The 26,554-nt window shown below is 41.0% G+C and overlaps 1 protein-coding gene across 1 annotated transcript in view; it reads left to right on the top strand.

Moving 5' to 3' along the window:
• Nucleotides 1–13,436, top strand: part of LOC112914748 (cytochrome P450 4X1-like) — a 39,926-nt gene extending 26,490 nt beyond the window's left edge. Inside the window, exons 7-12 of the mRNA XM_025991885.2 lie at nucleotides 1,177–1,283; nucleotides 2,052–2,242; nucleotides 5,505–5,638; nucleotides 8,924–8,988; nucleotides 11,268–11,350; nucleotides 12,137–13,436. Coding sequence (XP_025847670.2) covers nucleotides 1,177–1,283; nucleotides 2,052–2,242; nucleotides 5,505–5,638; nucleotides 8,924–8,988; nucleotides 11,268–11,350; nucleotides 12,137–12,305 — 749 coding nt within the window. The 3' untranslated portion in view covers nucleotides 12,306–13,436. The remainder of the gene's footprint in view (nucleotides 1–1,176; nucleotides 1,284–2,051; nucleotides 2,243–5,504; nucleotides 5,639–8,923; nucleotides 8,989–11,267; nucleotides 11,351–12,136) is intronic.
• Nucleotides 13,437–26,554: the final 13,118 nt, after the last annotated feature.

The raw sequence follows: 26,554 nt of genomic DNA, 5'->3' as shown, positions 1-26,554 counted from the left end.
TGGATGAAGCTCATCCACTCTAGATTCCTCAGGATGGGCTCATGAGCATAATATTTTCTGAGTTCATTCAAGTTTATACCTATTTTTTATAGACTTGATAGTTGCTTGACTGACAATTTTCCTGGATATGAAATACTTTCTTCCTAGTTTGTGTCCTTGAATTTCTTTAAAATGTTCTGATCTTTTGTCCAGTGCAGGGCTTGATCTCACAATCTTGAGATAAAGACCTGAGCCAAAATCAAGAGTCAGATGCTTAACTGACTGAGCCACCTAGGCACCCTGAAAATGCTCTAATCTTGCTTTGATTTCTTTATTGCTCTTGAAAAATATGATGCTACCTTAATTTTCTTACCCTTAAAAGTTATTTGCTCTTTTGTCTGGAGTCTATGAGGATTTTCTTTTCTGTCTTTAATGTCAAATAGTTTTATTAGCATATGTATTGGTATTGGTTATTCTGTTCCAACTTTCCTAGGCATAGGATGGGCCTTTTAATATGTACATTTAAATTTTGTCTCACTTCCAGAAAGTTTTCTTAAATTATAGTTTTAGATACTCTGTTTCATATTTTTCTGGGGTTTTCTTTTTTTAAAATTTTTTTTATTTATTTATGATAGTCACACACACAGAGAGAGGAGAGAGAGAGGCAGAGACATAGTCAGAGGGAGAAGCAGGCTCCATGCACCGGGAGCCCGACGTGGGATTCGATCCCAGATCTCCAGGATCGCGCCCTGGGCCAAAGGCAGGCGCCAAACCGCTGCACCACTCAAGGATCCCTGGGGTTTTCTTTTAAGACCCTTCAGTTACACAGATGTTGGTGTTTCTTTGCTTGTCTTCCATTTCATTTGATAACTTTTCCATTAAAAAGAGACTGAGAAAGAAAAGAATGATTGGGACTTGCACCTGCATTTGAAACCATTTTTATTATATTGCCTACCTAGTTATACAAAGTCTATTTCAGGTATATTGTGTTTCTTTGGAGCTTTGATCAAAGTTTGTCATTTGAGGGAGAACAAACATCCGCAAAAATTAATTCTACTTAAATACAAGTACCCATTCTGAGATCAGTAAATTAGCTAAGATTTGAAGCTATTTATGAGCCATGGCTTGCTCTGTAATTATTTTCCTTAAATAACTTTGCTGTCACTTTGGTAATGGGGAATTGCTATTCTGTCCCAGAAAAGGTAATCCAGGATAGAAAGAAATTACTCAAAGATGAGAAGAAGCATGGCAACACTCAGAAACGGAAGGACCAGGATTATCTGGATATTATCCTTTCTGCCCAGGTAAATCTTTTAAATGTCTGAGGCAGCTCGTGTATCAATTAATTGTGTGGGTAGATGGATGAGTGGAGGGGAGACAAGAGCAAAATTGATCAACTAAATTTAACAATACTTTTGAGGTGATGGGTTAGCTCTATACAGTTTGAGGTAAAGATAGAGGTCTGTAATTCTGTCACTACAGGGAATCAGATAATACTAAATTTTTTGCTAATTGGACAGGACTTGGTGATTACTGCAAAGATACATGGTAGTTTAGGGAAACACGGGAAAATGGGTCACAAAGTAAGTTGGTAAAATGATGAGGAGGAGGTGCTGGAAAATCTGCATGAATCTGGCAGGATGATTGGAGGAACTCTTTGCAAGGCCTACATTTCTTTTTTTTTTTTTTTTTTTTTTAATTTTTATTTATTTATGATAGGCACACAGTGTGAGAGAGAGAGAGAGGCAGAGACACAGGCAGAGGGAGAAGCAGGCTCCATGCACCGGGAGCCTGACGTGGGATTCGATCCCGGGTCTCCAGGATCGCGCCCTGGGCCAAAGGCAGGCGCCAAACCGCTGCGCCACCCAGGGATCCCAAGGCCTACATTTCTTATGTAATGTTGGTTCTCCTTTGTCAAAGTGTGGCTCCTACTATATATTTGTTGAACAGAATTAAAATGGAAACTCTCATATGAATCTCTAATTTTTTTGCCCTAAAGCCATTATCTTGATTATGGCTGCAGACATCTATAAATTGACATTGCATAAACATATCTCCACTATACCTTCCAGGCTGAAAATGGCAACAGTTTCTCAGATACTGACCTACAGTCTGAGGTGAACACATTCATGTTGGCAGGGCATGACACCATGGCAGGGAGCATTTCCTGGCTCCTCTACCACCTGGCTCTGAACCCTGAGCATCAGGAGAGATGCCGGCAGGAGATCAGGGGCATCCTGAGGGACAGGTCTTCTATCACATGGTAAGATCTGCATTCTTAAACATTTCATCCTTCTTCCTCTTCATGGGTTTTGCTTTATTTTCTCCTCTGGTACCTTAGTCACCACTGCGCTTCAAGATACGTGCCTATAGAAACAGAAAAGTAGACTACTATTCTTTTTCTAGAGAGATCAAAATTATCATTATATCTTTGCAAAAGAAGTTCATCCATCCACAATTATCTGTTTCTTTGTTTTTCTAATCAGTGGTGTGTAACGTCCCATTTCTTTCTTTCACCTGGCTCAGTGCACTGGAAATAGGGACTTGATCCCTAGACTTGCACTGAGAGCTTAAATGGTAGAGCTCAAGTGTGTCTCCTCTCTGAGATCCCAGCAAGCATCCGTATCATTTAAGCCCCACTGTAGTCATTCCCTCCCATCTCCTTTTCACTCCTCAGAACTAGCTTAGACTTTGAACACAGTACTAAATCATATACACTGTAGTTGAATCTAGTGATTATGGACTGAGTACAAACATTCTCAGTACTGAGGCACTTAAGAAATGTGCAAGATTTGGTGTGGGTCCTGTCCTCAATGAGCTCATACCCAAGGAGAGGAGACAGGCTTCTGTATGGATAATTGCTATATAATCTGCTAAGGATAGCAAGAGAGAGATGTGCTGGCGACTACGGAGACTTAGAAGACAGTCACCTAACCTGGTACTCAAGAGGGGACTCAAGAGGACTCTCTGGGAGATCTGACACCCAAGCTGCCTCTTATAGGATGGATTAGCTAGATAGAAATGTCAACACCATTTGCAAGACTTTGAGCTTATCTGACTGTTCAGTGATGCCCAGGTTATGGATTTACCCCTAAGACATGCTGTCTGAAAGAAAAACGAACAAGCACATCTTGATTTAAACCACATTCTGAGCACTGGGTGTTATTCTGTATGTTGGTAAATTGAACACCAATAAAAAATTAATTTATTTAAAAAAAACACATTCTTCACCCTAGCTAGATATCTCACTTATTATTGCTTTGCTAGTCAAAAGGGCAGAAAGATGGAAATGCTAAGAGTCATCCAACCCTAGCACTAGGGGGGAAACACTGCATTTCAAATGCAAAGGTCAGCTCAGTAAGAACTTTTGTAAGGGGAAATTTAGATTTATATAGCTATGGTAGAGATCTTACTTTTTATAAGGAAACAGTAGTTATTTCCTACCATAAATTAAAGGTTTATGGGCAGCCCCAGTGGCTTAGCGGTTTAGCGCAGCCTTCGGCCTAGGGCATGATCCTGGAGATCTGGGATCGAGTCCCACGTCAGGCTCCCTGCATGGAGCCTGCTTCTCCCTCTGTCTGTGTCTCTGCCTCTCTCTTTTTGTGTGTCACTCATGAATAAATAAATAAAATCTTTAGAAAAAATAAAAAATAAATTAATTGAAGGTTTAATCTGTATAGCACAAAATAATGTCGATTAGTCATTTTTTATTCATTCTTTAACATTAATTGGATATCTTAACCTGTTTAGGGTGGATATATATACAACCCCAATATTGGCCTTTCTTATTCTTTTTTGGCCTATGTGAAATGTGAAAACAATAAAGAAATCTTGGCCAGGTAAGAAAACAAAGTCCTAAGGATCTGTTAACTACCATTCATTTTAATGAAAGAAATGAAAATATAAAGAAAAATATGTTTTTATTCCATACTATGGCCCTATACTTACATTTAATGAAATTTGTACATGGCATGCTGAAAACTTATAATTCTTTTAGACAGATAATAAAACCACACTGCAAAGAGCAATTTCCGAAAAAGCTGGCAAGTTGTTCAACATCCCTTTGGCTCCTCGTCAGCCATTTCTGCATTGGGTTAAAATTTCTCTCTTCTTGCACCAGGGCTAAGATGGACTATATTGTGTTTCTAAAATATGCAAAATGCCAGGCTAAGCAGAATTACCCTTTTTATTCTGGGCTTGAGGAGGAAAGAGCTCAAAATGAAAATCTGCACTGCCAAATGGCCAGAGCCTGCATTCAAAATAAGTAATCAGAAAAGCAAATAGAAATACAATAAGGCAAATAGACTGAATATATGCAGTCATCTTATGACTGGCTAGGATGAAAATGAAAATTTTTATTCTTCTCCCTCTGATACTTCACACTTGTGTGGGGCAAGTTCTTTCATCTCTGACGTGAAATTCTGAGTGAATCTCATAGAGTTCCTATCCATTTAAGTCACAAGAGCAGTCTCATTTCAGTAATTAAGCTGTCTAGTCCAGTGGAATAACAAAAAATACAAATTCGTATCCATCTGGAGCATATCCCTCCATCCCAGCTGAGCATTTCTTTGGGTCTGAAAGCCAGTGGTGGGTGGGGTCTTGATTGGCTTCTTTTTACTGACAGGTTCCTCACCAACCCATTAGCTGCTGTTTCTGAAACTTTTAGAAGTGGTCCCAGGAGAAACGAGGGGAAACGGGTTGGTACTATGAAGATCTTGCCTTCTGAGCTTGGTGGCTATTCAGTGCTTCCTTTTACTCTCAGTAGGCGTATCTGAGTTTCAAGGAGAATCTTGGAGATTCCCTCACTGGAGCTTTGCCATGGTAATTCATGAGACAAGGGAATTCTTGTCCTCAGAGTTCCTTTCAAGACGGTTCCGAAGCTCTCCCTCTTGCTGGTTCATTGGCCCATAGAACACACTGGAGCACTCCTTACCTATTTGTCTCTGTTGCTCTCCCCCAACTCCCTGTTTGTTCTGAGTCACAGATTTTCCTCTCAGTCCTCTGCTCCTCAAACCCCAAGGCACACATGTCAGATCATCTAAGTGACCAAGAAGTGACCCAAGAAGCCCCCCTTTGCCTAACACGCTTGAGGGGGCCCTCCTGCATTCCGCAGCATTGTGCCATTCCAACATTATCTTTAAAGAATTTTTTCCTCTCTCAAAACTCTGAAGCCCTCTCTCTTCAGTCCTTAGTCATACTTTCTACATTCTTGATTTATATGGTGACTAAGAGTTGCAAAACTGGTTTCCGAAACCTCCCTAGCAAATCTTTTACCAGTAGATTAGCATCTCACTTTATAATGAGGATATCTGACACTTGTTTGGTTCCTCTTCCTCTGGAACTTCAGCTGACCCTCAGGCAGAAAGAGTCTCATTTTAGCATTCTGTTACATAAATCAATTGCAAAATAACTTTAACCTAGAGATAATATTTACCAAGAATAAATAATGAAGAGGAAAAAACATTAATATTTACCAACTGGATATGGAGTCTGAGTTCCTGCCCCTCCTTCCCTTGTCCTTACAGGGACCAGCTGGGTGAGATGTCATATACCACCATGTGCATCAAGGAGTCACTCCGACTGGCGCCTCCAATCCCATCCATTTCCAGAGAGCTCAGCAAGCCCATTACCTTCCCAGATGGATGCTCCTTGCCTGCAGGTCTTTGCATTCTTTTCCTAAGCAGGTCCTAGAGACCAGGGGATCCTGACAACCACAGTGACAAAGACTGGCTTTTTTTCTCTTTTGACTCTTAGAGAAGTCAAAAGAACATCTGGCTTAGGGTTGGGTGCCTAATAAGAACTCAGTGGGTAATTCCTTCATCAGATGTGGTTTCCAGACTTTCCCAAAGGCACACAGCCATTTGCAGCGAAGCTGTGCCCAGAACCCAGGTGGCCAGAATCCCAACCCAGGGTTTCTTCACTTAGCAGGACATTGCTTCTAAGATAATCCTTGTTTAGCTTAGTTTGAGACCTGGGTGAGACTTCATGATGATGTAGGAAAAGACATTAGGGTTCGAAGCCAACAGCCAAGAAAGAATTCTTGAGCTTTTGGTGCAAAAAGGTAGTTTTATTAAAGCACATGGACAGGACCCATGATGGGCAGAAAGAGCTATAATGGGGTTGTGAGGGGTGGTGATTATATATCTTCAAGTTGGGAGAGGGCTAGGGATAGTGTAAGTCTCTAAGGAATTTTGGAAAAAAATGTTTCCAGGACCTTGAGGGGACTAGCTATTATTAGGAAAAGGTCGTGTATTACTATCTAATAAAACCTCAGTCATGATTCCCTTCAGATGTATATCAATGGGCCATATGCTTGGGGGATGATCGCCAACACATGTGTTGGGGGTTTAGTTATAAAGGAAATTTCTAAAGGAATTTTTGTATGTTGAAGTAGACTCACAGGATCCTGAAGGTTGGGCTGTGATTGCCTTTTGCCCTTAGCAAAGTGTCAACATTAAGACAGCTGAGTCCCCTAGACTCAGAGTCCCCTAGACTCATTCCTAGAGGAATGTCACTCTGCCTGTTTCAAGGACTTGTCAAAAGGCGGTAGGTAGCAAGGAAATTCAATAATTTTTCTTCTGCCTTTGTTTCCCACATTAATGGGAGATGAACATCATTATCTTTATCTAGAAGACCCAAGGTAGGGTCTTTGGCTTCATCATCGTAATACTATCATTCTTATAACTGTGCAGCACGTAATAGTTTACATAGAGCCTTCAAGAGCATTAGCTCATTTTCCCACCCTCAGAACATAATCTTAACAGACACTTATATAGTGCTTCTCGGTTTACAAAGCACTTTCATATACTCTTGGTGTAGCCAAAAACCCCACTAGCGATCCCAATGTGCAGATTGGCAGAACTAGAACTTGCACAGAGGCCCCACACTGGAACCTAGTGCTCTTCAGAGCACAGGTTTCTGAGCAGGGCAAGGGGGAAGCATAGGGTGTCATGGGATACACCCTTCACCTCTCTGCTTGGGTATCCTGTTAACTCTTGTCCTTGGAAACAAGCTGGCAGGATTGCTTGTAGCAATTACCAATGGCCTGTCACTGGGACTTTGTTGACAGATCCAGAATTTTCATGGTAATCAAATAATCCTCAAAATCTCTCTCCTCTTTTTTTTAATCCCCAAACCACTTGGATATTTGCCAAAATTTCCTCCCCTCCGTTTATGAATAGAACCAACAGAAAGGCCCCTAGATGCCACCGAGTAAGCATCGTTAAAGTCTCCCCTCCCACTGCCGTCATGTTTAAGTCAGAGTCTTCCAAAGAGCCTGAGCAGCTGCGGAAGCTCTTCATCAGAGGCTTGAGCTTCAAAACAACCAATGAGAGTCTGAGGAGCCATCCTGAGCAATGGGGAGCCCTTACGGACTGTGTGGTAATGAGAGACCCAAACACCAAGTGCTCCAGAGGCTTTGGGTTCGTCACATATGCCACCATGGAGGAGGTGGATGCAGCCACAAATGCAAGGCCACACAAGGTGGATCGAAGAGTTGTGGAACCAAAGAGGGCTGTCTCACGAGAAGATTCTCAAAGACCTGGTGCCCACTTAACTATGAAAAAGACTTTTGTTGGTGGCATTAAAGAAGACACTGAAGAACATCATCTAAGAGATTATTTTGAACAGAATGGGAAAATTGAAGTGATTGAGATCATGACTGACCGAGGCAGTGGCAAAAAGAGAGGTTTTGCTTTTGTGACATTTGATGACCATGACTCTGTAGACAAGATTGTCATTCAAAAATACCATACTGTGACTGACCACAACTGTGAAGTAAGGAAAGCCCTATTGAAGCAAGAGACGGCTAGTGCTTCATCCAGCCAAAGAGGACGAAGTGGTTTGGAAACTTTGTTGGTGGTCGTGGAGGATTTTGATGGGAATGACAACTTTGGTCATGGAGGGAACTTCAGTGGTCTTCAGTGGTCAAGGTGGCTTTGGTGGCAGTCGAGGTGGTGGTGGATATGGTGGCAGTGGGGGTGGCTAGAACGGATTTGGTAATGATGGAAGTTACTTTAGAGGTGGAGGAAGCTATAATGACTTTGGCAATTACAAGAACCAATCCTCAAATTTTAGACCCATGAAAGGAGGAAATTTTGGAGGCAGAAGCTCTGGTCCCTACAGTGGTGGAGGCCAATACTTTGTCAAACCATGAAACCAAGGTGGCTATGGCAGTTCCAGCAGCAGCAGCAGCTATGGCAGTGGCAGAAGGTTTTAATCACTGCCAGGAAACAAAACTTAGCAGGAGAGGAGAGCCAGAGAAGTGACAGGGAAACTACGAGTTACAGCTGATTTGTGAACTCAGCCAAGCACTGTGGTGACAGGGCCTAGCTGCTACAGAGAAGACATGTTTTAGACCATACTCATGTGAATGGGCAAATAACTCGAGGACTGTATTTGTGACTAATTGTATAACAGGTTATTTTAGTTTCTGTTCTGTGGAAAGTGTAAAGCATTCCAACAAAGTGTTTTAATGTAGTTTTTTTTTTTTTTTGCACCCATGCTCTTGATTGCTAAATGTAACAGTCTGATCATGACGCTGAATAAATGTGTCTTAAAAAAAAAAAAAAAGAACCAACAGAAACTTATCATTGGACCTGCATGATGGAATTATGGCTCTGTTCCCCTGGACCCAAATGGTCTCTGGTGGGTGGGTACAGTCCATTAACAGATATCATTTTGACATGAAACCAACAGCTCCTTAAGGTAGAATCAGATATTATAAATAAGTCATTGCTTTGAAAACCAAGGTGTCAGAAAAAAAGAAAGAAAACCAAGGTGTCACCCAAGCCTCAACTTTCCATGAGTTCTTAACTGCTGACATCAGCTACAGCACACAGAGCTCTGCCAGGAACAACCTCATTCCCTTCAAGAAGAGCAGTATAACAGTAGCCCACAACTTGATCTATCTGCTGCAATCTTTTTTCTTTCTTTTCTTTCTCAGGAATAACTGTGGTTCTCAGTATTTGGGGCCTTCACCATAACTCTGCCATCTGGGAAAACCCAAAGGTATGATTGTTTACTTATAAATCCTTCAAAGAACTAATGCAGTACAACTCACTTTTTGTTAGCACGATGTGGAAGTGGCAAATGGCACAAAGCAAATAAACAGAAAGACCAAAAATGTTAAAGTTTTCCCCCTAAAAGAAAACTGTCCTGTTCCCCTATTCCTACTGTGTGTTTGCTTTGAATGAATGGATTGACAAAATACCACACAGTCTGCTCTAAGTTGCAGTCTGTGCTGCAGTCATTTACTCAGTGAGCTCCACCAAGCACTCACTTAGCCATCTGCAGGACTGCAGGCTATTCATTTTGCCATGCAGGCAACTCACTCTTCTGCTGGATGTAAGAATCAGAATTCTGGGGAACCCTGGGTGGCGCAGCGGTTTGGCGCCTGCCTTTGGCCCAGGGTGCGATCCTGGGGACCCGGGATCGAATCCCACATCGGGCTCCCGGTGCATGGAGCCTGCTTCTCCCTCTGCCTGTGTCTCTGCCTCTCTCTCTCTTTCTGTGTGACTATCATAAATAAATAAATAAATATAAATAAAAATAAAAAAGAATCAGAATTCTGGCAGAAAACTGATGACACCCTCAAGTTGGGCACTTAGAGGAGAATTTCATAAAGGAACTATTTACAAAGGCGTTGGTAGAGTTTAGAAAAGCAACACGGAGTGCACAAATGCTGAAGTGCTTCCCACCTCTGGGCCAGAGGGGAGAGAGACTTTCGAAGCCCAGAGTGACTGTCGTGCTGGGAAGAGTCCTGGGCAGGAGTTGGGCCTTCAGTAGAGCAGCCAGCCGGAGGCAGCTTGGTAGAGTGGGGTGTAGGGAATAAATAATCCAAAAGCTCTCTCTGTCCACCCTCTAGATTGCCAATCAATGTCTTTTATCAGCCAAACCCAAGAGCAAACCATGTGGGTCAGCTTCTTGGAGCCCAGAGCAGGGCAGGAAAGGGAGGAGAAAGATCTGGAGAGGCAAAAAGAAGACACACAGCTAACCATAGTGCTTGATTCAACCGTCTTGAACTCTGAACACTCACAACACCTACAGACACTTGTTTTCACATAAGTGGCTAGGGTTGAAGACCTCTTACGTGTAATGGGAGGTGGACTGCAAGTCTCATTAACAGTTGATTGCATAATCATTTTGGCTAGACTTCTAAGTGAGAGCATTCTTTTTTTTTTAAGTTCAAGTTAATTTTATTGAGTAGAGTTGACACACAATGTTACATTAGTTTTAAGTGCACAACTTAGTGATTTGACAAGTTGATTCACGATGCTCCCTACAAGTAGCCACCATCTGTCCTGTTACACCACTAGAACAATATTACTGATTATTCCCTATGCTGTGCCGTTTACTCCTGTGACTTATTCATTCCATAACTGGAAGCCTGTATCTCCTTCTCCCCTTCACCTACTTTGTCCAAAACCCCCACAACCATCAGTTTTTTCTCTGTATATAAAGGTTTAATTCTGCTTTTTGTTTGTTTATGTACTTGGTTGGTTTTGTTTTGTTTTGTTTAGATTTCACTTATGAGTGGAATCATAGTAATTGTCTTTCTCAATCTTGACTTATTTCACTTAGCATAATACCCTCTAGGTCCATCCATGTTGTCTCAAATGGCACCATCTCATCCTTTTTATGGCTGTGTAATATTCCATTTAATCCACCACATTTTCCTTATCCATTCATTTATTGAAGGACACTTAGGTTGCTTCCTTAATCTTAGCTATTATAAGAAATGCTGCAATAAACATAGGGATGCATATGTCTTTTCTAATTAGTGTTTTCATTTTCTTTGGGTAAATTAAATGGATGCATTCTTACCTCCAAAGTGAAAATAATAACACTGGCCCTACCATTTCTGCTTTCTCCATACTTAGTCTGGGTAGCAGACTAGTCCACTGGGAGGCCAGACAAGGGCTGCAGGTCTAGAGTCGCACTGCCAAGTGTGGTAGCTATTTGTCACATGTGGTTACTGAGCACTTGAAATGTGGCTACTCAGAAATAAGGTATGTTCGAAATGTAAAATACACACTGGATTTTGAAGACACAGTACAAAAAAAGTGGACTATTGGCTTAATGATCAGTTAAATTGAGACATGTTAGAATGATAATATTTTCTGCAAAATAAATTATATTATCAAAATTACTTTCACCTTTTAAGAATGTGGCTACCAGAACATTGGAATTACATACGTAGCTCATCGTATGTTTCTCAATCAGTGCTAAATAGTAGCTTAAGAAGTGTGCTCACTGGGGATGGTGGTGGCGTTGCCCTGTCATTTCAGGTCTTTGACCCCTTGAGGTTTTCTCAGGAGAATTCTGATCAGAGACACACCCACTCCTTCTTACCATTCTCGGCTGGACCAAGGTAAGGACAATTTGAAGTTGCTGAAAATGCACAGAAATGTTTACTTGGAAACAGCACTCTCCCTTTGGTACCTCAGCTCCATGGAACCCCATCTTCTCACCAGATTATGAGGTAGATCTTGGTACCTCTTTGAGCCCCCGAAAAGACCAGTTAGTTCCACAAAGGACAAAGCCCTTCTCTGTCACATCCTATTCAGCTATGCCTCAGACAGTTATCCCGTGATGCAAACTTGCTCATAAGCCATGCAGCCCACCTCCAATGAAGGAGAAATAATTCCTTTTTTTTTCTTAAGTTCAGATTTATTGAGGTATCTTTGACACATGCAATTGTAAGATATTTGAAACATACATCATGGTGATTTGCTATCTGCGTACATTGTGAAAGGGTTCTTCTCCCTCCTGTTAATTACCACATCCTCCATCTCACCAATTTATCTTTTCATGTATGTGTCTGAGGACATTTGCGCTCCATCTTATTAGCAAATTTCAGTTGCACAATACAGTGTTAGCCACTATAGTCTCCATGTTTTACACTGCGTCCTCACAGGAGAAACAATTCTATATGCAACTCCAAGTGCCACCATGTTTCGAAAGGCCATGATCACATTACAGCCTTTCAGTTCACTTTCTAGCAGGGAACAATAGAAGTTCAAAAGTTTCCATGGCATTTAGTGTGACAATGCTGCTTTACTGTGAATGGCAGATTCATTATCCTAGCATCTTATGAAAGAGTCAGAAACAACTACCATTTCTTCAAGTATCTCTTTCTTTCCCTTGGTGTCTGCAGGAACTGTATCGGACAGCATTTTGCCATGGTCAAGCTAAAGGTGGCCATTGCCTTGATTCTGCTCCACTTCAAGGTGTCTCCAGACCCCACCAGACCTCTTGTCTTCTTGCACCAGATTGTCCTCAAACCCAAGAACGGGGTCCACTTGCACCTGAAGAAACTCCCCTAATGTTTCTAGCCCAGGGTACAATGATTGTATACATATCCAAACTATATATACATATATATGTGTGTATATCTAGTTTTAAAGTTAAATACAGCTACTGGAGCAAGAAAATGAAGAGGAGTCAAAATATGATGGGAGGGTTGGGGTAGGTGGGATGTAACTGCACATTATCTGTGCAACTCTGTGTAACTGCACATTATCCAGAAACGTTTCTAGGTGATACGCTGTGTCACCTAGATCAATTTCTGTATGATTTGGGGAGATTTTCCAATCATTCCTGTTTGATTCTGGCTGCTATTAATGCTATATACCAAGAATTTTGCTCAGTGACTTCCATATATTTTCTGTTGCTTTTTAAAATAGTTTTTGGAATTACACAAGTAATAGGTGTGTGTATACTCACAGTAAAAGATTTACAACATTCAAAAGCATGTAGAGTAAAAAGTAAAAATCCCACTTTACACACTCTATACCTCTCTGCCCTGACCAATCTTACTCATTTTCCTAAAAACAGAAGAGTTTGGTGTGCATTCTTTCAGAATTTTTCCTATACATTTCAAATATACATATGTATGTATGTGTGAATTCTTATAGGTGGGATCATATCCGTATTATTCTTGCTTTTTTCAATTAATAAAAAATGCATCTTATTCCTAATCATGGATTCATAATATTCTATAGTGTGGATGTATTATAATTTATTGAGCTATTTTCTTATTATTGGATATTTAATTTATTTGTAGTTTAAAAACATGCTTATTTGCCATTTGTATTTATCTTTATTTTGTTGTCTGTGACTCATACATCATTTATGCTTATTTTCCTATGTAGTTCTATTTGAGGTCTTTAATATTGTGGATAATAGTCCTTGATTGTAACTTTATAATTTTTCCCATTTTTTTTTACTTTTATAAAACTGTATGCTAAATGTTAGCATACAGAATTTCTAAATTTTCATAAAAGAAGATAAATAAACTTTGTGGTTTCTGAGAGTTAAGTCTTGGATAAGAAAATCTTCATTTGGAATATTATCTAGTCTACATAGTTTCCTGGTGCCAACAATGCTTGTGAAGCCTGAGTGGGAATTTTTTAATAATTACCAAATAATAAATAATAGTTTTTATTATTTCCAGATTCATTACTGATTTGATTTTCGTGTGTCCACTACATGCCAGATATTGTTGTGATAAGCATTCAGTGAATGAAGAGACATGACCCTTGCCCTCATGGAGCTTGTATCCTAAAGCATCCTTAAGATGGATAACAGACAAATAATTTCAGATTTCACTAAGTGTCATGAAAGCACTAGTTCCTTCAGTACTAGACAGTAAGAAGGGGAACTTGCTTTAGATCGGGTTGTCTAGAAAATCCTCTCTAAGAAAGGAACAGGTAAGTTGAGACCTCAAAGTCTAGAAGCTACTCCTATTCTTTCTCAGATGCCCCGTAGTGGCAAAATTTTGGCAAGTCACTGGACAATTTAAAATAGCCTTGAAACACTGGGAGTTACAGAACAAATAAACCATGAGAATAAAAGGCACAGCATAGCAAATATAGGCAATGATATTGTAATAGCATTGTATGGTGACAGGTAGTTGTTACACTTGGGGTGAGCATAGTACAATATAATCACTATGTTGTACACCTGAAACCAATGCAACCTTGTGTGTCAGCTATACTCAAATTAAAAGATTTATTTTGATAGCTCTGAAACAAACAGTAGAAGTTTATCATCCTTGCCAAATACAAGCATATTAATCTTGACTCTCTAGATGCCATTCCCCTCCAACACCCGCCCTCCTCCCCCCTCTAGATGGATAGAAATGAAAATAAAGTCCTGGTCACATCCGTAACAGTTTACCATAACAAAAATATCCCCAAATAGAGGAGCTTAAACAAGAAAAAAAAATGTGTTTTTCTCTCATATGAAAGGCTTGAGGAGGTAGGTGGTCCAGAACTAGTAGGGTAGTTTGCACTACATGGTCATCAGGTACCCAGACTATTTATATCTTGTCCTCCATCTTCAATACTCGGCTTTCAATGAATGATCTAAGGTAGTTGCTAGCTCCTACCTTAAAGCAAGAGGGAGGAGATGAAAGGGGATGGGAGGGCAGGAATATTTCCTTTTTTAGGATATTAGCTGCAAGTTGTACTCATCACTCTGCTCACAGCTCTGTGGAAAATCCAGTCCCACCTATAGCTGAACAGGAAACTGGTGGTCTTTAGCTGGCAACCATGTGCTCAGCTAAATCGTCCATTTGTGTAGAAGTAGAAGAGGGATGCTGAAAGGACACCGAGTCACCTCTGCCAGCAACAGCCTATCATTTAAGCACGGACCAGAACAGGTCCTTTATTTTTTTTTATAAATTTATTTTTTATTGGTGTTCAATTTGCCAACATATAGAATAACACCCAGGGGATCCCTGGGTGGCTCAGCGGTTTAGCGCCTGCCTTTGGCCCTGGGCGCGATCCTGGAGTCCTGGGATCGAGTCCCACGTGGGGCTCCCTGCGTGGAGCCTGCTTCTCCCTTCTCCTGTGTCTCTGCCTCTCTCTCTCTCTATCATAAATAAATAAATCTTTAATAAAAAAAAAGAATAACACCCAGTGCTCATCCCGTCAAGTGCCTCCCTCAGTGTCCGTCACCCAGTCACCCCCACCCCCCCTCTCACCTCCCCTTCCACCACCCTTAGTTCGTTTCCCAGAGTTAGGAGTCTTTCATGTTCTGTCTCCCTTTCTGATATTTCCACTGATTTTTTCTCCTTTCCCCTTTATTCCCTTTCACTATTTTTTATATTCCCCAAATGAATGAGACCATATAATGTTTGTCAGAACAGGTCCTTTAAAATAGAAATGATATCAGGGATCGTGCCAACCATGAAGGTGTCACAGCATTTAGAGTACAGTAATCAAGAGTCAGCATTCAATAGGCCATACAGGTAAATTTATAAATATTCTCAAGCCGGGAATGGATGGGGTGGGCAAGTATCTTGAAGGAGCTACATAGCCCCGATGAAATACTGTGACTCTCTTTTCTTGTCCCCTCAACTGGAAGATGACACAGAAGCAAAAAAAAAAAAAAGTGCTTGCTTTCTTCAACACCAATCTTAAGGTCTACAAAGGAAAATACACTCAACAGAGCTGTAAGTAATATCAAGTATTATGTTTTTATTCTTTACCTTTTGGGAGTCATTGGCCTTTTTTACAAATCTAAAGAAAATTGTGGATCATCTCCAGAAATGCATATGTACCCCAAGCACCAGCAGGGTTTGTCTGTGATTTCATGACTTTGGTGGACTCCACAAGCCTATGCCTGGACCCAGCTGATAGCCCTTCCTCTGACTTCATATCCTTAGGAACCTTAGCAGGTGGCTGTATCTAGTAATGAAGGTACCCATTAGTTCAGGAGACATGTCATTGCATCCCCCGGCAGCTATCATTGACAACAGTGTTTCAGGATACTGAACCAAAGCCTTCTTTCTTATAACATTCACTCATTGATACAGCTCAAAATTTCTTTATCAATTTATAGTTTTCACAGTCCTTTTATCACCATTACGTAATTAGATCTATACCACACCCTTTGTGACATATGCATGGAATGTTATCAAACCCAGTTCCAATGAGGAAAAGGAGGTTCAGCAAGATCAAGTGGCACATCCAAGGTCTCTCAGTCAGTGAGTAGCAGACCTAGAACTCTGGCGCTTTGGCAATTCATTAAGTAGTTAGTTCTCATGACTTCCCAGGTCCTCAGTGTTTCAGCTCTATAGTTTTAGCAAATCAGATGCGCCTTTGCACTAACATCCACCACCATGGAGTCGAGCTGCAGAGAACTGATGGTGTTCATGGCAGTCATCCTGGAATTAACCTTCTTCTGTCCCTACTCCAGTCTGGTACCTATTTAGGCTCTGGCATCTCGATTCTCTCATTTATAATTCCACTTCTGGTTTCTGGACTCAATATATACATTTTGGGTTATCTCTCCAACTCCTGATTGTCCTTTTTTCCTCAAAGAGGAGGCCTGAACTACACTCACCCTCAGGTCTCAGCCAATGACGCAGTTGCTGGCTAGTCTTTGAAGCAGCTCATCTGATCCCCCTTGCATGGCGATCCAGATCCAGACCCTAGCTCTGCCTACTTTTCCTCAACACATCACTATCCTCATATCCAAACTCAAACCAGTTTGACAACATCTCTCTTAAAGCACGATGCCTGGAAATGAACAAAATAACCCAAAATGTTATAAGCCTTCTTCTTCTGGCATCCAAGACCACTTCAGGTAGGGATTCCTGTGGTATTTGGGGAAGCCAGAATGCAAGTTTAGTCAACACTCCAGAAACCAGAGTCTTCCTTGAGAATAACTGTAAACACAGAAGAAAAGGGTCCAGAGCTCTCTTTCTCTGATCTCTGGAGGACTTGTGATAACATAGACCTCAGCCCTGCAAATTCGTTTAGAAAACAAAGTATCTCCCCTGAATGGGACAGTATGGCTTCCTTGGCAATCTTTGAAATATCTAATAAGGACACTGACCTTTTCCTGACTCCTCCCCCACAATAACCCATTGTTATATGGGATGCTCCGAGGTGCACCTTCTAGCTCAGAATGGTTGTGCTGAACCACCCAGGCTCGCTCTCTTTTTCTCACCTGAGATAAGTGACATTCGTTTGTGGACTACGGAGCTATACCTGCCTGACTGGAGATTGGCCCCACCTGTACCCACAGGTTGACTGGGTTGTTCCATATATCCTACTACATGGTAGGCGTTCCAGATATATCTGTTTAATGAGTGAATGAATTCATGGACAGATGAGTGAGCAAATGAACTATGATCACAAGCTGACCTCTAGCCACAGCTGTTATACCAACTGCCTAGACAACAGTTATTTATGTTCAGAGAAAATAAATGTTGCAGCTCTGGGTCAATCATGACGTCGGTATCAGCCATGTTTGTGTGGCTTTGCAAAGCTCCTGCCCACTACAGGGGATATAATTCCATCTGCACTTCTTCACTCATAGATAGATACTTTTGGAACACCTGTGCAGCAGGTGTAAGGAATAAACAGACAAAGACTGACCTCTTGAAGCTTATATTCAAGAGGGGACCTCAAACAGTTAACAAGTAAGTGAATAAGGACGCCTGGGTGGCTGAGGGGTTGAGCATCTGCCTTCAGCTCAGGTCATAATCTTGGGGTCTGGGGATTCAGTCCCACATCAGTCAGGCTCCCTGTGAGGAGACTGCTTCTCGCTCTGCCTGTGTCTCTGCCTCTTTCTCTGTGTTTCTCATGAATAAATAAATAAAATCTTTTTTTAAAAAAAAGTAAATGAATAAAGGAATACACTAGTTAGGTTCAAGCTAGCTATAGTAACCAACAAACCCCCAAAGGAAAGAACAAAAATATCGCCCCTCCCTGTGCCAGTCTATCCCTTTGGTTTATTTTCTTCTCCAATACAGACTGCATCTACTCCCTCTGTGAGGATGACAATAAAATTCCTATTTTGCAGGGCATTTAAAATCTCTGAGTAATGCTCATTTCTCTTCATCGGGCCTCGATGGGACTTCTTGCATTCTAGGGTTCTATGAACTGAAAGACAAGTTCTTTAGAACTCATTAAGTTCTAAAGACTTAATGATGGAGGAGAGACAGGAAAACCGCAGTTAAAAATTCTCAACCCTATCCCAATAAGACTATATTTCTCAGATTTTCTTGCTGTTAGGTGTGGCTGTGTGACTTAGTTTGTTTAGGCCAATGGGATATGAGCAAAATTGATGTGTGCAACTCTTGGATCATGTCAAGAGTTTTAAAACCAAGCTGCTTGCTCTAGATCTCCTCTCCCTTTCCCGAGGGCTGGAAGGATTTTGGTTGATTTTGATAACTGACCATTTGGGCCACTTGATTTTTCTCCTCCTGTACTTTAAATTCTACACCTCTGTTTTTTTTTTTAATAATAAATTTATTTTTTATTGGTGATCAATTTGCCAACATACAGAATAACACCCAGGGCTCATCCCGTCAAGTGCCTCCCTCAGTGCCCGCCACCCAGTCACCCCCACTCCCCTCCCACCTCCCCTTCCACCACCCCTAGTTTGTTTCCCAGAGTTAGGAGTCTTCCATGTTCTGTCTCCCTTTCTGATATTTCCTACCCATTTCTTCTCCCTTCCCCTCTATTCCCTTTCACTATTATTTATATTCCCCAAATGAATGAGAACATATAATGTTTGTCCTTCTCCGACTGACTTATTTCACTCAGCATAATACCCTCCAGTTCCATCCACGTCGAAGCAAATGGTGGGTATTTGTCGTTTCTAATGGCTGAGTAATATTCCATTGTATACATACACCACATCTTCTTTATCCATTCATCTTTCGATGGACACCTTCCACAGTTTGGCTATTGTGGACATTGCTGCTAGAAACATCGAGGTGCAGGTGTCCTGACATTTCACTGCATCTGTATCTTTGGGGTAAATCCCCAGCAGTGCAATTGCTGGGTCGTAGGGCAGATCTATTTTTAACTCTTTGAGAAGCTCCACACATTTTTCCAGAGTGGCTGCACCAGTTCACATTCCCACCAACAGTGCAAGAGGCTTCCCTTTTCTCCGCATCCTCTCCAACATTTGTGGTTTCCTGCCTTGTTAATTTTCCCCATTCTCACTGGTGTGAGGTGGGATCTCATTGTGGTTTTGATTTGTATTTCCCTGATGGCAAGTGATGCAGAGCATTTTCTCATGTGCTTGTTGGCCATGTCTATGAACTATTGGGACTTCATCAAGATAAGAAGCTTTTGCACAGCAAAGGATACAGTCAACAAAACTAAAAGACAACCTACAGAATGGGAGAAGATATTTGCAAATGACGTATCAGATAAAGGGCTAGTTTCCAAGATCTATAAAGAACTTATTAAACTCAACAGCAAAGAAACAATCCAATCATGAAATGGGCAAAAGACATGAAGAGAAATCTCACAGAGGAAGACATAGACATGGCCTACTCTTCTGTTTTAAATTCACCAAAAAAAGAGTGAGCCTGAGGAACCCTAAGCCCATGCAAAGCAGAATACCAGGCCCATACATGCTCTCTCTCTCTCTCTCTACCCAAAACTTTGCTGCATGGTCCTAACTATGCGTTGTCAGTTACAGGTCTTGTAAGTTAAACTTTTATTTTTTTCAAAGTTTCCTGATGGCTGTTGCTGAAGGGTGTCATCATAAGAACAATCATAAGAACCACAAGGACTGGTCCAGCCACATAGGTTACTGATAGGCTGAGACCAGTGCAAAACACTGTCATACTTCTGGGGCGCCTGGCTGACTCAATCAGTAGAACATATGACTCTTCATCTCAGGATTGTGAGTTCAAGCCCCACACTGAGTGGGGCTTCTTAGAAAAAAAGTTAAAAATAAATACCACTATACTTGTATGTTCTCCTACCAAAACAAAACAAATTTTTATAACTTTATTAAAAATGATTCTAACAACCACCCAGTTACTAAAGCTAGAGAGCCATCTACTTCCCTCCTACCCTTATCAGGCTCAGTCACAAAGTAAAATTTCTAATTTTCTCTTGAATTCAACCCCTTTTCTCCATTTTTATTGGCAACATATTCATTCACTGTTTCATTTATTTACTCTACTGTGGGCTAACAATCTTGTCAGAAATTGAAGATATCAATGATAATTAAGCATGGTTTTTGACTAAGAGGAGTTTTCAGTACAGTGAGGAAGAAGGCAAGTAAAACACAATGTTTATAATACATCGTGAAAAGCAGTGTTCTGGGATCCTTGGGTGGCTCAACGGTTTAGCGCCTGCCTTTGGCCCAGGGTGTGATCCTAGAGTCCCAGGATTGAGTCCCACATCAGGCTCCCTTCATGGAGCTTGCTTCAACCTCTGCCTGTGTTTCTGCCTCTCTCTCTCTCTCTCTCTCTCTCTCATGAATAAATAAATAAATATAATATAAAAAAAAGAAAAGCAATATTCCTTGGATTTGCCCAGAGAGCAGTGCAAGCCGAAGAAAGCGATTGCTAAGCAGCCATGTGATGATGATGACAGTAAGTCAGATAGGACATGCCCCCAAAGGAGGTGATGCCTGTTTTTGGAGACCCTTCCTATCTGGCTGGACTCCTTCATGAACGTGGCAAGCAGCAATATTACTTAGAATTAAGGAAATAATTTTCCATGAGACTTCATGTTGCTAAGTGCTCATCTCAACTAATCCAACATTACAGATAAAAATCATATATAAAGGGTGCAGGAGGGAGAATTGCCATTACACATTGACTCCAAGTTGGCCAGGGAACAAACTTCTGTTCAATTGCCCTTAAGGGGCACTCTAAAAAGGTGAGGGTTAGTAACATCTCTAAAGGTAAGTTTTAGTATCACCATGGAAATGACTCTGCTCAGAGATACCAATGAGATGGTAATCAAGACAGCTGTTGTATAACAAACACAATATGGACAGAAGCAGAATTACCAAGTGGATGATCTGGGAAGCGACCAAGAAAATTTTTCATCCGCACGTTTCATGGGATAGAATGGAAAAGGACCCCTAAAATTCTAACGTGGAGACTTGGAGTTTGAGTGCTGCCCGTGAAGCTCTCCTGGTATCCATCTGGCCACTGCTATGTATCATACACCGGGTTTTCATTATGCCATCCAGTTTCTCAGCTGACACTTTAAATGCTGGTACAGACCTAAGGGAGCTCACAAAATACCAACCAAAGATCATCAAAAACCCTTAGAATTGTTTTCCCTCCTAACATATCAGAGAGCACAGAAGGACGCCGCAAATAACTAGGAACGTGCCATGATGCCAACAACAACTCTGGAAAACCCAGCATTGACAATATTTTCTGGCTTGATCCCCCAAAGTGCTCATTTTAAAAGAAACCTGTAGCTTTCATTCTTTGGTCCTTTCTTTCTACTGTTCTACAACTTCTGCTTTCTTTTCTCTATTTCCTGCCATTTTCTTCCTTGCTTCTGGCTTCCTTTTCCTTTCCTCTTCAACCTATGCCCGCTCTCTTCAATTGCCCTTTCTCTGAGAATTGGTTTTATCTGTTTGAAGACTGAATGAGTTAAGTTTAGTTTCTACTAAGTCACACTGCCAGGAACAAAATTCCCCACAACAGACTCTTGACTCTAGTCACATGTTCTTTGCACACTCTTTCCCAGAGCTTACTGCATATCAGTTGCTGAATGCAATGGTTAATCTGATGTGCCAACAAGACTAGGCTGCAGGGTACCAGCCATTTGGCCAGGCATTTTTCTGAGCGTATCTGTGAGGGTGTTTCCAAATGAGCTTAATACTCTAATTGGAAGACTGAGGAGAACAGAGTTCCCTTTCCAGTATGGTTGCTTATCAGCCAATCAACTGGAGACCTGAATAGAACAAAGAAGCTCAGTAAGAGCGAGCTCTTCCCACCTCACTGCTGGGCTGGGAAATCAGACTTTTCCAGTCTTGACACTGGAAGTGAAACATTGGCTCTTCTTGGGTCCTGAGACTTTGGGACTGGAGACACACCATCAGCGTCTCTGGTCCTCAGGCCTTCAGATTCGAGCTGGAACTACACATTGACTTTCCTGAGTCTTCAAAGAACTGATTGTATATCTTGAGACTTCTCATCCTCCATAACTGCATGAGCTAATTCCTTATTTTATATACACACACACACAATGTTATATTTATATAATATATATAACCTATTGGTCCTATTTCTCTAGAGAACCTTCAATAAACCCTGGATTAAACCCTTAAATCTGAATTTTCATTTTTCTTACAATTGTTTGGTTCAGCCAAAGACTAACCAGATTGTCTACCATTTTCACTCAGTTTTAACAGCCAAGGTCACCAAGACCCTACAGGGTCAGACTAAAGTTGTAGCCAGGGTCTGGAGTTCCTGGAAAGCCAAATTAACTTTCCTGTTGACAGGAATTCTCTATGACTCCTCCTTCACTTCTGTGATAATCATCAGGGAATTCTGAGCATACTTACATAACTCTTCCCACCTTTCAAGAGAAGTCTCAAGAAATGGCCAAACAAAAGATTCTGGATCAGGGAGGGCTAGTCACCATCTCCCTTGCCCACTCTAGGCTCTTCCTCTGGAAATCGCTCTGAAGCTGATGGTCCCTTTCATCTCCCCATCCCAGAGTTGCCCTTTCATCTGCTAGTACCAGCCTTTTCGATTCCTCCACATGCCTTCTCTTCCACAGCCCACTCTCGTGTCTCAGCTCACTCTCAGTATTGACTGAGGAATGGCTCCCTGACATTTAGGTAGGGCTTTTCCAACATAAGGGAGACAGTTCTTCATGGTCAGACATCTTCTTCATGGTCATGATTTACTAACACAGGCACAGATAAAGATTGTCCATTGATATGATAGGTTTCAACCAGGTGCCTTTTGGAATACATAGCATGACTCTTCCTACATCTTCTGTTAATGTTGGTTTATGCCTAATTTGATCTATTTCTAGATCTATAACCTGATTCCACTGTTGGCCACTAGGTGAATAGCTATAGTATATGGGGGCTTTATTATCAGAGGGAGGTGAAGTTACTCAGAGACAGTTTAATCCTTTGAAATCTTGTTTCAGGGATGCCTGGGTGGCTGGCTCAGTGATTGAGCATCTGCCTTTGGCTCAGTTTGTGATCCCAGGATCCTGGGATCAAGTCCTGCATCAGGTTCCCTGCGAGGAGCCTGATTCTTTCTTTGTCTGTCTCTGCCTCTCTCAATGTGTCTCTCATGAATAAATAAATAAAATCTTGAAAAAAAAAAGAAATATTGTTTCAATGCTTTGTTGGACTGGAGCAGCATGAAGTCTAGGTCTTGTTTTGTCCCACTGCTGTGACCAGCTTCCTCTGAGTACTGTACCTAATGGCTTATGAATTCTGAGGTTTTTCATTCTTACTGGGGAGGACACAAAATATTCCCGGACTATGAGCTTTTGACTTTGCTCCTTCTAAGATGTTCAGATGTGCTTTGCTAGCCTTGGGTAACTTCCTCAGGTATGTGTTGAACCACCCATGTGTTAAGCCTTCCTTTAAAGGAATGAAACTCTCTTTCTACAAAAACCATCTTGTCTCATCTTGCCTGTTCTTAACTATTTCAACAAGAGAGAATGACAGAGCCAAAACCATACTTGTTCTGAAGCTAATGAACTTAATGAGTGAGATCACACATCTGTGCTGTCAGAAGCTTTCCTTCTCCTGAGTCGGGGTATCATAATTCCTTTCTCTATGAAATAAACCGGCTCAAAGCACTTCATTTCCGTTCAGTATTTTGACTTGCATCTCAAAGTTGTGTTCACAGTTGAATAACATTAATTGAATTCATAGGGAATTATTTTTATTCTTGACTCTATTGACTCAAGGTATCATGTTTCACTTTTTAAATGGTGTCATTGTCCCAATCTACAGAGGAAAAACTTGTCTAGTGAGGCTAGGTGGTTTGCTGGGCATGACTCCATGGCCAGAAGAACTTCCTGGATCTCCTATGTTCTGGCTAAGCTAAGGGTGCTCTTAGGATGTTCTTGATCTCCATCTTACTTGTGAGTATTTTGAAATTCATTCTAGAGTAGTACTTTATAAGTTGGAGTAGCTGAATAGTCCCTCGGATGTGGTGAAAATGTCTGTAGTTTTCTTCCCAATAACTCATAATCCAGTCCTATAATGAGAAAAATATCAAACTCCATTAATAAGACATCTTAAAAAAATACCTGACCAGGACTCCTCAAAACCACCAAAGTCATCAAAAACAAAGAAAGTCTGTGAAATTCCTACAGCACAGCTAAGAGGAGCCAAAGGAAATGTGACAACTAAATACAACATAGTATCCTTAATGGGATCAGAACAGGGAACATAAAAGGGACATTAGCAAAAAACTAAGAAAATCTGAATAAACTATTATTACATTAGTTAATAATAATGTGTAGGGGATCCCTGGGTGGCTCAGTGGTTTAGCACCTGCCTTCAGCCCAGGGCATGATGCTTGAGTCCCGGGATTGATTCCCACATCAGGCTCCCTGCATGGAGCCTGCTTCTCCCTCTACCTATGTCTCTGCCTCTCTCTCTCTCTCTTTCTCTGTGTCTCTCATGAATAAATAAATAAAATCTTTTAATAATAATAATAATAGTAATAATGATGATGTGTCAATAGTGGTTCATTGATTGTAACAAATGTACCACGTTAATGTAAAATGTCAATAATAATAGGAGAAACTCAGTGCGGGGTATGGGAACCCTCTATTATCTTGTCAATTTCTCTATAAATATAAAACCTTTCTAAATATAATGTCAATTAAAAAATCCTGGGGGGTCTACAAAAAAGCTACCAAAACTAATAAGTTGGGAAGGTTCAAAGATAGAAGGTTGTGCACTAAAAAACTAACTCATCAGACTTGAGATGTTCAAACCCTACACATGTGAGAAAATAGACTGGCTTTTGATGACTCTGAGGAGATAAACTCTAAGCTCTTAAAATATTTTGCCTGATGAGTGTCCTTATATATCTGGGGCCTTCGACCTTAGCAGGGAACTTATGCTAACAATGTGATTTATGGTGGAGAACTTGGGCCAAGCTGCATCATTTTCACCTCCCAAAAGGCTGGAGAGTTTAAGTAACTAAGATCAGTCACATTCTCCATTCTGAAATTACTGACTCCCAATAGAAATAAATCCTGGACATCAAGGGTAAGGCAATCTCCCCTGATTGGCCATTCTTTGTATGTGTTGTCACACGCCATTGCTGTGAGAATCAAGCGCTGTTCATTGACTCCACTGGTAGAAGACAGCATGTATCTCACTTCTGGTCTCTATGTGCCTGTTTCCTTTGCCGCTTTTAATGTACATCCTTTCACTGTAATTAGCTATAATTGTGAGTAGAACAGCTTTTCTGAATTCTCTGAGTTCTTCCAGTGAATCATCAAACCTGATGGTGGTCTTGGAAACCCCCAACACAAAGGCCAATAGGTCTGCATACAAAAATCAGTTGTATTTTCAGATAGAAGCAATGAAGAGCTGTAAAATGAAACTAGAAACACAAGTCCATTTACAGTAGCAGCTCCAAATATAAAACATGTAGGAATAAATTTTACAAAAATATGTTCAAGCCTATAGACCTAAACTACAAAACTTCACTAAATAATTCTAGAATTTCCATTTCATTCCTTTTTTTTTTTTCATTTCACTCTTTTTTTATAGATTAAATTATTTGGTGAAATTCTCCATTTTTCCCTCTATATTCTAAACACATTAGTCATAGTCATTTCAGTGTCTCTGTCTAGCTACCAATATCTGGGCCATTCAAGGGACTATTTCTATTGTCTGAGGTTTTTTTCTTTTGCTGTTTTGATCAATTGGACTGCTTCTTGGCATTTTGGCTGAGTTTTTATTAAATGCTGAACATTGTATATAAAGAATTATAGGATCTCTGGTAGGTTCACTGAAGAGGGAAATTATCTTCTGGAAGTCAAATAGCATACTGGCAGAGCCTCATGGTGCAATTGATGGGAAGTGGACAATTTGGACACAGCATTTCCTTCCAGTGCTTGCAGGTTGCTTTGCTTTGTAGTACTTGTAATTATAGTGTACATTTATTTTATACCATTTCTCTCTACTTCAGAGCCCAAAGAAGCTCTAAAAGGCACCATAAGTTTTGAGCATCAGGGACATGTAGAAAAAGGGGCCAATAGATACTGATGAGCATTTTGTATGATGTCATCTTCATCTCTCCAGTACATATGCGAGAGGCTCAATACCCCAAACCCAGATCTGAATTTCTTTGAACACATTTCTTTAAAAAAAAAAAAAGATTTTATTTATTCGTGAGAGACACAGAGAGAGAGGCAGAGACACAGGCAGAGGGAGAAGCAGGCTTCTGCGGGGAGCCTGATGTGGGACTCGATCCCAGAACCCCGTGATCATGACCTGAGCCAAAGGCAGACGCTCAACCACTGAGCCACCCAGGCACCCCTGAACACATTTCCTAATGACCCTGGACACCACTATGAAGTGTGCCTTCAGTCACCAAGGCAATGCCTAGGTGAACAGATCAGTGACTAAAGGACAGGAGGTAAGCTCAGTCACCATCAGCTGTTCATGCATTAGCATGCTGCTCCACCTCCTCTCTTCCGATAGCTCCAAATTCTGCCTGGAAGAAGTGCTTAACGAAAGCAAACTCATCCACCTTGACCAGCACACTTTCCTGCATCACCACACCTGGTTTACAAATTCAGCCACCAAAACCTCCATTTAAATAAACTTTGTCTGG

This window comes from Vulpes vulpes, chromosome 10 (genome assembly GCF_048418805.1).
Source record: "Vulpes vulpes isolate BD-2025 chromosome 10, VulVul3, whole genome shotgun sequence".
Taxonomy (NCBI): Eukaryota; Metazoa; Chordata; class Mammalia; order Carnivora; family Canidae; genus Vulpes; species Vulpes vulpes.
The sequence above is the reverse complement of the archived record's forward strand: the minus strand, read 5'-3'. Positions and strand labels throughout refer to the sequence as shown.